The sequence below is a fragment of the Coenobita brevimanus genome, chromosome 88 (assembly GCF_032717465.1).
Source record: "Coenobita brevimanus isolate Jiangsu-jjx chromosome 88, ASM3271746v2, whole genome shotgun sequence".
NCBI classification, from domain to species: Eukaryota; Metazoa; Arthropoda; class Malacostraca; order Decapoda; family Coenobitidae; genus Coenobita; species Coenobita brevimanus.
Window position 1 is genome coordinate 4,922,460 of NC_137041.1, and position 13,867 is coordinate 4,936,326.

A 13,867-nucleotide genomic window follows, 5' to 3' on the forward strand; every position below is an offset into this window, starting at 1 on the left:
AATGCCATGAAGCTGAGAAAGAATCTTAAAAATGAAAATATCCCCTAGATGCCAGTATCTTAGCTTGCAAATGCAGACTCAACATATAGGAGAGGAATGAGTTCATTTCCCTATGTGGCACTGACTGGTGGCCTGAGTCTTCATGGGTAAAATTTTTGTAGCTTACTGTGGACCCTACAGCAAACATGTACATAAAAAAAAACTTACAATGTGGACTTAACTGTAATGTACAACCTCAGTCTGATGGGATTAAAAATAGAGATAACCCAGAATAAGAAATGACACAGATGCCAGAACGACAACAGAGACAATGAAGTAAGTACGTATAGGGACCCACAGAATCTTTGCCTGCAGGTGTAGGCTCGACACGTAGAGGAGGAATGAGTCAATATCCATCTGTGGTGTAGACTGGTAACCAAAGGGGCGACCGTGGAGCTGACTGCCAGCCTATGGGGAACAAACGGACTCTGAAAACTTGTTGAATATGGACAAGGAGCATCAGACAACAAATAAAGGACTTTGAAAATCTGCAGAATGTGGACAGAACATTGCATTATCAATACTCATAATGCATGTGGTTATGGGAGGATGAACTGTTTATGTGAGTAACAAATCAGTGAGAAAGATCAGCAAATTAAGGACTGCTAATAAAACAAAACAAAATAAAACTAACAATGATTCAACAACTTGCCCAGAGGAGAAGAAAAACATGTGTTTGTAACCTACAGACTTAATCTGTTTAACAACACAATATAGGTGGTCCCTACTTACGACTAGGTTACGTTCAGAGAAACTGATGGTAAGTGGAATTTATCGTATGTTGAAAATACATTTAATACACCTAACCAACCAAACTTCACAGTCTAACCATGCTTACCTTAACTGAGCTTAGAACACTTGCATTAGCCTACAGTTGGGCAAAATCATTAACTTATGTTATTTAGGCCATTAGGTGATTCAGCTGTTTCCCAGTTTGGACGTTATGGCCTAAATGACTTATGGCCAAAATGACCAGGACCCAACAAGCTTGTTATCTTCATGCTGGGCAATTATCTCAAGTTTCCTCTCAAAAGTAATTGCTTTCCTCTTCTTCTCCTCACCAGTAGCACGAGAGACAGATGGGTATTTTGTAGAAATGATGGATGCACAAAACTCAACACAGATACTGGGGGTTATTAAAAAACACACACACACACACACACACACACACACACACACACACACACACACACACACACACACACACACACACACTGGCAACACAGAACACTGTAGAGCATCGGAGCATCGACTGTTTACACTAGCAACCGCCTGGGAAGACTGGGACTTAGCTTGCTGCCACTGCCTAGTAACACAAGAGAGTATCATACCTCACATCGCTAGCCCAGGAAAAGATCAAAATTTAAATTCTGAAGTACAGATTCTGCCATTGTTAAGTAAAAAAAAAACTTAAGCTGACCATTAATAAAATAGGAACCGCCTGTACTTTACCAAGTTATTTAAAGTAAACTGCTATGACTGAACACAGGTTGGAACGATGGTTATCAGGTTCAATTCATGATCTACACATGCTCTGTATCTAGGGATTGAAAATCAGGCTGTGAAAGACATTAAGCCCTATATGCAAGAACAAGGCTTAAGTCAAATGTGGAAGTTGGGCTTGAGATGATCTTAAGCACAAATTCACAACTTACTCAAATTCACAACTTACTCAAATTAACTCGTTTGGCTGAAGTCATGGTCTTGGGACACACTTTTTTTTTTTTTCAAATGAGCCAGTCACAGTGCTGATTTCTGAACCCCATATTCAACACATTAGGCAAGATAAACCAAAGAGATTAAGAAAAAAAAAATGGTAAATAATACTTCAGTCAGTTATGATCATCTGTGTGGATATTTTCCTAACCAAGGTATGGTTATGCTACATTATAATTTTCACATATTATATGATCACTACCACTGCCTATGTAATAGTGCTTATTGTATTTTTGACCAGTGCATGAATTATTTGGACATAATTAAATATGCATGAATACTGTAACACCGTCTACCTTTATGTACATTATGAGAACTATGGAAAAGTCTAAATTCTAATTTTCCAAACATTAATGATAGCAGGCTGTAAAACTTGCAGGTATTTATACAGCAGGCTAGTACATAAACATTTTTTCAGTGATCATGGGTGGATCCAGGAATGCTGCCCATGCTCCCCAAGCTGTTCCTAGTTTATCACAGTAAGGTAGCATCAGGTACTGTGGGCATATAGAATGCATCTTATATTGGTTAAACATTTTGAGGCTGTACAGAGAAGGAATGCAGTGCCAGGAAACGTGACACTCACAGAGGTTAAGAATGTTGTGAAGCAGCTGAAAAATGGGAAAGCAGCTGGGGTTGATGAAGTGTATGCAGAGATGATTAAGTGTGGTGGAGAGAGCAGAATGAAATGCTTGTTGGAGACATGTAAGAAGGTATGGACGAGTGAAACTGTGCAGCAGAGTGGAAAATGGCTGTGATTGTACCCCTGTACAAAAATAAAGGGGAGCAAAGTGAGTGCAAAAATTATTGTGACATAAGTCTACTGAGTGTTGTAGGGAAGGTATATGGAAGAATTATTACAGAGAAAGTAAGAGAGATATCAGAAGTCCTAGTGAGTGATGAACAGGGTGGCTTTTGGAGTGGCAGAGGATGTGTCGATCACAAATTTGCAGTAAGACAGATAGTGGAAAGGCGAATGAGAAGGATTTATAAGGTGTTTATGGCATTTACGGATCTGGAAAAAGCATATAACAAAGTAGACAGAGAAGGATTGTGGAAGGTTTTGTGCATGTGCGGTGTAGATGGTAAGTTGCTAGGTGCCATCAAGAGTTTTTATGATGGTAGTGAGGCATGTGTAAGGGTAAATGGGCATTTAAGTGAATGGTTCATGATCAGTGTGGGTGTGCGACAAGGTTGTGTGATGTCCTCATGGTTGTTCAATATATATATATATGAATGGGGTAATGAGAGAAGTAAAAACACGAGTAAAGTAAAAACACGAGTAATGGAGAGAGGGATGGTGTTGTTAATGAATGGTGATGGCTGGAATATCTCAAAGTTGCTGAATGCTGATGATGCAGTGTTACTTGCAAATACCAGATAGGAGCTTGGTAGACTAGTGCAGAGTTTTGTAGATGTCTGTGAGCATCGTGCCTGGAAAGTAAATGTAGAAAAGAGTAAAGTGATGGTTGTTGCGAGAGAATGCGAATCCCAGTGTGATGTTACAGTGAATGAAGAGAGACTGGAATTGGTAAGAGTTCAAATACCTGGGTACAATAATAGAAAAGAGAGGAAAATGTGCAAAAGAAGTGGAAAGTAGAGTGACACATGGAAGGAGGGCAGCTACTGCAATGAAGGCCTTGATAAAAAACAAAGGCTTGAGTGTTGCAGCAGTGCGAGGCTAACATGAAGGAGTGTTAGTGCCAACTTTAACATACAGATGTTAGTCTATGGTGTGGCATGAAAATGTAAATGTAAATGTAATCATGTGAAGAGACTGGGAGGGAAAAAAGTGTTGCCTGAATGGATGGGGTTAAAAATGCAAATGTAATCACAATATATGCTAGGAAAGAAGTGACACTACCATACTAATTCTGGCTGACAACTAACCTTACACAGCGCCCGATAGCTGCTGGTGACCCTGGCAGCTGTGAAGAGTGGCATAAGCAGCAGCACCAGCCATGGCACTAGGTTCACTATCATGGCAACATAACGAAGGCTCTTTGTGAAGTTATCCTTTTTCATGAAGCCACTTGATACATCTAACACCCTTCCCTCATGCTGGAAATAATGCTGAGATATAGCAAGTCCTGGTTATAAGTAATCAATTTTAAGGTCTTGTGCTTCTGTACCTATATGTGAAGGTTTACTGGGACCTATCCTTCACAACTGAACTCATAACAGATGACAACCCTCTTTAATGCTGTAGTTATGAATGAAAGTAAGAATCTTTTTCTCCCCTTCAGTCAGAAGGCACCATACTTATCACATTCTTCCTGTCACTACATTATTTTATTCAGGTCAGGAAAAGTAAGTAATACAGTGCAAACTATGTCAAACTACTGAACTGTACTGTTAAAAAACTCACTACATATCATCTCACCATCATTAACACTACAATTATGCCTCACATTCACAAACTACAAGAAAGCAGACTGGACAAAACTCAATGAAGAAACAAAACAGTATTTCTGCACACTACATAACACTCCCATTACCAACATTACTGGCACAGAAAAATATGAAGTTCAACATCATATTCAGCACAGACAATGCCACATTCCATGAGGCAGCAGAAGCCACTACAACCTAAATTTTACATTAGAGATTGCCCACCTCATGGGACAATGTGACAGACTTAAACAAAACTCATCTCTCCCGCAGACATAAGATATCATCACAAGGCTCCAAGAAATATAATATGAGATCAACAAGAAAATTAGTACAAAGAAAATAGGAAACTGGAAGACCTTTGCAACAACACTGTTATTCCACAGACCTCCCCTCAGCTCAATATTTAACATCAGTAAATCACAAACATACACTTCAAAGACCCACGCCGCCTTCACTTCCAACACCTAAGACAGTCCTTCCTACAAAAAACGAATGGACATGCCTGGTACTCATAAACCACTGTGCAAACAAGATGTCACTTAACACCAACACGCACTGAGTATGAAAAACAACCCTCTCAACACAGGCAGTCCTTTCTGCCCAATCACAATGCAATCCCCTTCACTCCAGAACAGACACACAACATATCAAGAAAACAAAGAACTCTACAAGCATAGGACAAGATGTTATCAGCAAACCTGCATCTGAATTATTTTGAACCACAAAGCATCCAAACCCTCACAAACAACAGCAACAACTCATATGCACACTGTGGCATTCCCAGTGCTTATAAACACGAAACAATCATCACTATACTTAAGCCAAACAAAGACCCAACACTCCCATCTTTGTACAGACCCACAACACTACTTAGCACACCATTCAAAATAACTGAATGTCCCCTTCCTCCTTCACAATACAGATTCAGAGCACTTCACTTGGCAAATACCTTACTGTCTGACCTCTTACAACAAGCATAACATGGCACCAACTCTGCAAAACCTGCACAATGCCTTTGATGCTATCCCCTGACAAAAACTAATCACCAGGATATAAAACACAAACATAGAGAAAACACAAAACACTTGAGAGCCAACAATTTCTCTGGTAAACAGGGAAATGTTACATTCCAAGGCAAGTCATTACAAACACAAAATTTTTCAAATGGAGTTCCACACAGCTCCATTTTCTCACCCACTCTTCAACCAATACTTGCATGATATTCTTACACCCCAACCACCCACAAATATTGCCTTATATGCAGATGACATCACCATAACAACCACAGACCACAATGCAGACATAGCCTGCAGACTGCAACAGGACCACCTCAAAACACTGCTGACTCAGGTCAAGGACAACATGCTGACGATCACCCCAGTTAAATCCACCACCACGCTCCTCACCAGCAGTAAACACGAACACAAGTGCTCAACCCACATCACACTTAACAATGTACACTGGCCATACACCCTCTCCACTAAGATCCTTGGAATGATATATGATGCTGGTTTCACCTTCAAGGACCATGTACAAGACATTAAAAGGCAGAGCATTCCTAGACTTAATGCACTCAGACCAACTACAGGGCCAGACTTTAGGCAACAAAAAGAAAGATTCTCCTTACTCTACAAACAGCACATTAGATCAGTGATGTCCTATGCCTCCCTGGCAGGGGCTCCCATCTTATCTAATACCCTCTACAACACCTTGCAAATCATACAGTACACCCTACATATCACCATTGGCTGCATCAAAATCACTCTCACACCTCACTTACAGTCTGAAACTAAAGTCCTCCCTGTCAGCGACTACCTTGATATGATGGGTGACACAGGTCTATGCAGCAACCTGTGCCAATACACCACACTTAGGCATATAAAACAATCACCACACAAACATTATCAAACCTTCTACAAAAATTACCCATCTCCAGACTTTACAACACTATCAATGAAAAACACCTACATACTCACTTCACACACAGGGCAATACAACACCCTGATCACAACACCATATTACAAGCCTCCCCCCCCCCCTCCTTGTATCCATCCATCAGAAGTGTCCTTAAATAGCCCCTAACCGCCGGCGCCGGCTGACGTGTATAGCAGTCACGATTTTGGGCACGGAGCAACGCCAGTTGATGTGTATAAATGCAGGTGTCTTCCCACTACCCTTTGAACTTTAACTTAACCTTACTCATCGAGGGGACGACTTAGAGACATGGGGATACTTTCACTTGAAAAAGGAAGAGTTGATGATTCTTATGTATCTTTAATTTTTCTCTAGCTGTTATAGTTTGGCAGATATTAGGGTTTAAGGTAATGGTATTTTTTTCCATCACGGATGTCTTCCGTAGGGAGGAGCGTGCAACATCGGAAACCCCCCGGCGTGTATGGGGATAGAGATGATCAAGTTTACCTAGTTAAGTGTAAAGCAGGCATTATATTTCCCAGCTCTCCTAAGCTATAAGCTTAGATCTGGGTTGGGTGGAAGTAAAAATGACACGTCCAGCTCGTAGAATAGGCCCGCACAATATAACACATAATGAAACACTGCACAGCACATGCCACACTAACACACAGACAAATCAACAGTACAGGGAACCTATGTGACAACCCCATAGTGGCTGTTGCTTACCTGCAGTTGATGGATCTGCTCAATCAGATGGACCGAGGAGCAACAACAACAAAAACAATGAACTTTAACATCTTTTCTTTAAGCATGTGACTGAGTGACTGAGTTTAATCAACAGCAATAGAGATAAGTTTGCCTTGTACCATTATTTTCTCCCATCCTGACCTTACACCATCCTCAGATGAGAAAGAGAGGTTAGGATGATAATGATGAAGATGGCAACTGGGCAGCATTCACACAGTTGTCGTTGTTTTTGCTGTTGTGCAACCCTGGTCTGTCTAGCAAAGCAGACCCATCAATCACAGGCAAGCAACCATCCTTGGAGGGCTGTTCTATACAATGAACAATTGTTCCCTTGCCACAGCAAGACATGGGGAAGTGTAGAGATCTGGTTCCACATGGATGCCACACTTGCATCTCTTCAATAACTTAAAGGGGCATCATGGTAGACTCCACATCACCCCATTATTTGGTTATATGTTTACTGCCCAGCACTGCCAATGGTTTCTTGGGTTACAGGAAACCACTAAACTTGTTGCTCAGTACAGAACCATCTGAAGTGGAAAGAATAGTAACAAAATGTGACAAGGCAGGTGGAAGAAATAGGAAGAGAGGAGGGGAGATATAGAATATGATGATAAAGGTGAAGGACAAAGTAGGCAGCACTGCATAGAACGAGTGGATGATAATCACCACCACCTCTCGCATGCATGCACACAATAAGTCTTCATTACAAACTGCACTTTTTTAATATTGTTTCTGCTATTATGTTCACAGGACATAACAAAAATTGCCAATCAAAGTTTCACTGCTGATGAACAGTCCCAGTTTTACAGAAAAAATTACAATATTATATTTTGGAGACACATTCCTGATTGATGGTGAGGACTAACCGTATTATGAACTGTGCCACACCACCACACCAGAAAACTGACCAGTAACATTTTCTCCTTGTCTAAGCACTTTACGGTACTTTTCTGGCATAAACTCTATCTACCAGATGTATGTGAAGAACATCTATAAAGGAAACATAAATAAGCATAGACAGGTTATTAACCCGCGGCGTCCTGTCGACGTTCTTTAACGTCTACACGTTTTGTCACTGCCAATCCCGTCAACGTACATACTGTAAACGCGAAAATATTGCAAGGTCCCTAATTTGCACAACTTTCAATTTTCGCGAGTCATTTTTGGTACGTATACACGTGACACCTTCCTCAACAAGATGCCAGGCAGGGACAATGCCTTACCCAGCATGACCTCCCCCCCCCCTGCATGCCATTGTCTCAGCAATTCACCTGTTATCAGTGACCTGGCCAGTATAGCCATGTCATGCCACGGTACGAAATTCAGGGCCAGAGTGATTCCCCAATCAATGACAATGTGGAGGACAAACTTTACATAGCATTAGAGGAAGAAACAGTTAGAAATGATGATCAGGTAATGTGGCAAAAAAAGGTCAGGCATTAGTGAGTGAAACAATGCTTATAATGCCTATATTACTGCTTGAAAACCAATATACTCTTGTACTACATATAAATTCGTACCAAGTAAATAAATAAATACCGTTTATGAGTGGTGTGAAATAGTTATCCTCCCATAGAACTCGTTTTCTTTGGTGCCAGCCTGATAGAATACCGTAAGGTAAGGAGGTACTCCTACCTGTAATGAGTATTTTAAACCTCAAGTGAGCGATTTCTCTATGAATTTTCGATGTTTCTCACCAAAAGTGAACGTTTGAGCCAAAAAAAAAAAATTTCCTAAAATGATCGGGATTGGGGGGAGTCAGTGGTGGAAAAGTGGTCGGGATGGGGCGGGTTACAGTAAAGCCAGGATTTCAAGGTTAGAATGATGTGTGAATGAACATTTGGGCCATTTCACTGGGTATGCTTTTGACTGTTTCCCCACTTTCATTCATTCTCTTTACTTGTTTCTGGATTCTACCTCATTGTATCCTTAGGTGGGGAGGAAAAAAAGTGATGATGATGAAGATAATGATGATGACAGTCATAACAAAAATGAAGACAACGCTAAAGCCAATGCTGACAATGACGATGAGGATGATGAAAATGATGCTGATGCTGAATAGTCAGTGTGCATACCCAAGAGCCAAGGTAGTGAGAAATGGCAGAGAAGAGTGTGACAGCTCCAGTGCATGCCCTGAAGGTGATGAGACACAGGAATAGTCCCACACTCAGGCCCAGCTCCTGATTCAAGTGTCGCAGGAACCTTGAGGTCTCATCAATTTGCTGCAGATGACAAGATAAATAGATTGATGTGCTGGCTACTTTCTATGTCAGTACACCAACACTGGTTTTAGTTTCTTACTGTTACCTCCTGATAATGTATTTTCTTAGGAGAGACCCTTCATAATGCAACAAAAAGATTAAAGATGCAATACTTAAATCTTCTAATTTGAATACTCTTTCCTAAGTTATATACATAAAACTGTCAGAGATAAAATGAAAGCACCACCTTTAGGCTCAGCTGGTTCATGTTTGCGGAACCTTGATGTCTTACCAATTTACTGCACAGGATTAGATACCAATAAATAAAATTACATGCTTCGCTATTAACACCTTTCTATGCTCAGGATCAGATAAATAAGATGATGTGCTTGGTTATTAAACCTTTCACTGCCATACAATCACTCAGGCTTCTTTCATCCATGCTAACATTAAGGGATTTTGTTCAGTTCAGAGAAACTTACCCTAACACAACCTGTACTCTTCAATGCATTTTTTTTTTTTTTTTTTTTTTTTTTTTTTTAAAGATGACTTGTTACCTCCAGCTGATTTTATTTTAGCTAAACAAAGACCTCTTGTACTGAAGAGGTTAATGAAGGCTATACCAAACAGTCTCTCCTGAGTTAAATAAAATCATATAAACATGGCAGGAGAAAAAAAAAGAAAAAAAAAAAAAAACATATAATCATATTTATCAGGTCAGTGACTAACCTCACTCCTAAATCTCCTGAGGCCTTCAACATTTCAGCAGTCGACCCTGACACACCTGCTGCCTTCCCCATCTGCATCCTGCCTATTGCCCCGCTCACAGTACAAGCGTCAATCAAAGGCCAAGGACCAAACACTGGATCTGCTGGCTCCAAACCTTCCCTGTCACTGTCACACTCCTCATTCAACAACTGGCTGTAACGCTCTCTCCATGCATCTTTAATATCCCCACTGTTCACCACTACCCTTCCTTCATCTCCTCACACACTGCTCCCCCATGATATCCCTATTCTCCCTCTTCATCTGATTTCTATCTATCTATTGCCAGACGCCTCAATCCCGTTTGGGGTGGCCACAAACAAATCGCCTCCAAGTCGCCCTGTCCCCCGCCATTTCACTACCCTGCTCCCAACTCACACCCCCCTCTCTCATATACCTCTCCACCCCATCCCTCCATCTCATCCTCGGTCTCCCCCTCCCTCTTCCACCCTCCACCTCACTCACATACACTCTCTTCGTCAGTCTTTCACCCTCCATCCTCTCCACATGGCCAAACCACCTCAGTGTGTTCCTCACAACGTTTCCTATCACATCCACATCCACACCACAACGCTCCTTTATATCCTCATTCGTCAGCCTGTCTCTCCACGTGACTCCACAGGCTCCTCTTAAATAACTCATTTCCACTGCTCTCACTCTTGACTTGTGTCCTTCCAACAATGTCCAAGCTTCACTTCCGTACGTTAGAGTTGGTATCACAATACTGTCATGTAGTAACTTTTTTACTTCCATGCTCACTTCCCTGTTTCTTATCACTGCTTTCAAGGAACCAGCAACCTTTCTTCCCTGCTGTACCCTTTCAAGCACTTCACCCTCCAAACCTCCATCTTTACTCATCACACTACCCAAATACTTAAACGTACTCACATTTTCCAATTCCTCACCATCCAACCTCGCTATACATTCACTGACTTCACCTCTCTCAAAGACCATCACTTTACTCTTCCCTACATTCACCTTTAGGTTCCGTTTCTTACACACTCTCTCAAACTCATCCACCAAGCCTTGCAGCTCCCCTTCGTCTTCACTCAACAACACAGTATCATCTGCAAACAACAGTACTGGGAGTTTCCAAACACTATCCTCTCTCACCAGGGCCACTCCAACATCCACTACCCTACCTTGTACCTCTTTTATTACCCCATCCATGTACAGATTGAACAACCATGGAGACATGACACATCCCTGTTTCAAACCAACTTTCAAAGAGAAAAATTCACTTAGTTCACCATCCACACGCACTGCAGCCTTCGCACCATCGTACATACTCTTCACAGCATTCAACAACTTCCCATCTACTCCATATATTCTTAACACTTTCCACAATCCTTGTCTATCCACCCTGTCATATGCTTTCTCCAAATCCATGAAAGCCGCATACAACTTCTTTCCCTTCTCTAGAAACTTTTCCACTAAAGATCTAAGAATGAATATCTGATCTACACAACCTCTTCCCTTCCTAAAGCCTCCCTGTTCTTCTCCAACTAATTTCTCTGTTCTTTCTCTAACTCTGTCTATAAGTATCCTACCATACACTTTTCCTATTATACTAAGAAGACAAATGCCTCTATGATTACCACACACTTCTTTTTCCCCTTTCCCTTTGTACAAGGGAATAATTATACCTGACTTCCAATCCTCCGGGACTCTACCTTCCTCCCAGGCCAATCTGCACATCTTCCACATCCATTCTACTACTATCTCTCCCCCATGCTTCAGCATCTCACCACACACTCCATCAATTCCTGGGGCTTTCCCCAATTTAACTTTCTTCATTGCTTCCACAACCTCTATCCTACTGATTTCTTCCTGTCTTCTCACCTCCCTCCTTCTCCCAGCCATTCCCCAGCCACTTATACTCGCATTACTTCCATCCTCTACGTTCAACAATTCCTTAAAGTGTTCTCTCCATCTGCTAACTTTTTCTCCCTTCTCCACTAGTAATCTACCATGTTTATCTTTCACTCCCCTGCTAACTTCACTTCCACCCTGTCTTACTCTTTTCACTTCTCTCCAGAACATTTTCTTACAGTCCCTCCACTTTACACTCAAATTCCTTCCAAATTCCTCATCCACTCTCTTCTTACTCTCTCTTACTAATCTTTTCACCTCTCTCTTCCTTTCCATATATAACTCTCTCTTCCGCCTCTCAACTTCTTCCACGCCCCTATTTCTCATCCATTCATTGTATGCTTTCTTCTTTTGTGCCACAGCCTGTTTCACCTCTTCAGTCCACCACGCTGTTCCTTGCACCCCCCTCCGTCTTCTCTTCCTTCCACACACCACATCACATGCTGCACATATTTCTTCTGTAAATATCTTACACACACCTTCCACGTCTCCCATCTGCTCCAATTCATATTTGCCCAATCGTTCCTCCACTTCTCTCTTATACTCTGCCTTTTTCTCATCCTCTTGTAACCTTTCCACTCTCCTTGCAACTACTCCTTCCTCTCGTCTTTCCCTTCTTCTATTCCTCCATCTTACTTGCATCCTAATTCTGGCCACCACCAAGTAGTGGTCAGAAAGTCCACTCTCCCAACCTCTATACACTCTTGCATCCTTTACACATCTTCGCATCCTTTCATCCACACACACATAATCAATCATTGCCTTCCTTTCATTCAGTTCACCACCCACCCTTCTCATCACTCGCCATGTATACCTGTGGATCATTTTATGCCTGAAGAGGGTATTGGCTATTACCAACCCCCTCCCAGCACAAATGTCCACTAACGCACTCCCATTCTCATCTATCTCAGCAGGCACACCCCACTCACCAACTATTCCATCCACCTTCACATTACCAACTTTACCATTCATATCACCAATCAAAAACACTCTCTCATTCCTTCCAAACTTTTCCATGCACACTTCCACATTTGTCCAGAACTCTTCTCTCACTCTTCTATCACGATCTTGCGTTGGCGCATACACACACACAATCGCCCACATTTGTATTCCAACTTTCAACTTTACCCACACAATCCTTGACCCAACTGATCCATACTGTCTTATGCTCTTCTTTCATCTTTTACTCACAACTATACACACTCCTTCCTTTGCCCTCTCATTCTCATCTACTCCTGCACATATACCCCATCCATACTCCCATTCTCTCACACTTTCTCCTCTCCATTTTGTTTCAGTTATTCCACATACATCCACTTTCGCATCCTCAAGCACCTGGACAATCTCTCTCTCTTTCACCTCATCATTCGCTCCTCTTACATTCCATGTACACATTACCAAGTCTTTTGTCCGGTCCTGGGTCGTCAACGTTTGGTCAGTCCTTGTCCGAGGCTTCTGATTTGCTACCTTAAATATCAATATCAATATCCTCCCATTCCACATGATTTATGTTATCAAGTAAAAGTCTTATTTCGCCCTGTAAACCTCTTTTCTAGCCCTACACTTGGCAGTCAAGTACTCCTCTTTGTTACCACCCTCCTTCCATTCCCAGATAAGACTTCTTTTTTCCTTAACTGCATCTTCTACACCCTCATCCCACCTCCAAGTTACTTTATGTCTTGGTGAGCCTCTTGCCCATCAACATACGGAATCAGTAACTCTCAAAAAGTTGCTCTTGAGGCCTCTGTACTGTTTATTATTATTTTGTCAATGTCTCCCTGTTCAGCCACCACTCTCCTTACCTCGCTATACAAGGCATCCCTTATTGCTTGGTTTCTCAGCTTTCATATTTTACTCCTAGGTGCACAGATCTTCTTTTTCATTACCCGCTCCTTATGCACCATGTCACACATCAATAACCTGTGTTGCTGCACACAATCCTCACGCCCTATAACTTTAAACATCCCTTACTAACCTTCTATCAGTCCTCCTAACCAGGAAATAGTCTATCTGACTGATGTTTACCCCAGACTCGTATGTAATCAACCTACTCTCTCTCTCCCATATATTCTTAATATTTTCCACATTCCTTACCTATCCACTCTGTCATATGGTTTCTGCAAATCCATGAAGACCGCATACAACTCCTTTCCCTTCTCTAGAAACTTTTCCACTAAAGACCTAACGACAAATATCTGACCTACACAACCTCTTCC

At 41.6% G+C, this 13,867-nt stretch overlaps 1 protein-coding gene across 1 annotated transcript in view; it reads right to left on the reverse strand.

Moving 5' to 3' along the window:
- Window positions 1–249: 249 nt before the first annotated feature.
- Window positions 250–13,867, reverse strand: part of GrlHz (Gustatory receptor-like Holozoa) — a 55,406-nt gene continuing 41,788 nt past the window's right edge. Inside the window, exons 9-11 of the mRNA XM_080281223.1 lie at window positions 8,889–9,035; window positions 3,646–3,816; window positions 250–447 (exon numbers count right to left, since the gene is read on the reverse strand). Coding sequence (XP_080137349.1) covers window positions 250–447; window positions 3,646–3,816; window positions 8,889–9,035 — 516 coding nt within the window. The remainder of the gene's footprint in view (window positions 448–3,645; window positions 3,817–8,888; window positions 9,036–13,867) is intronic.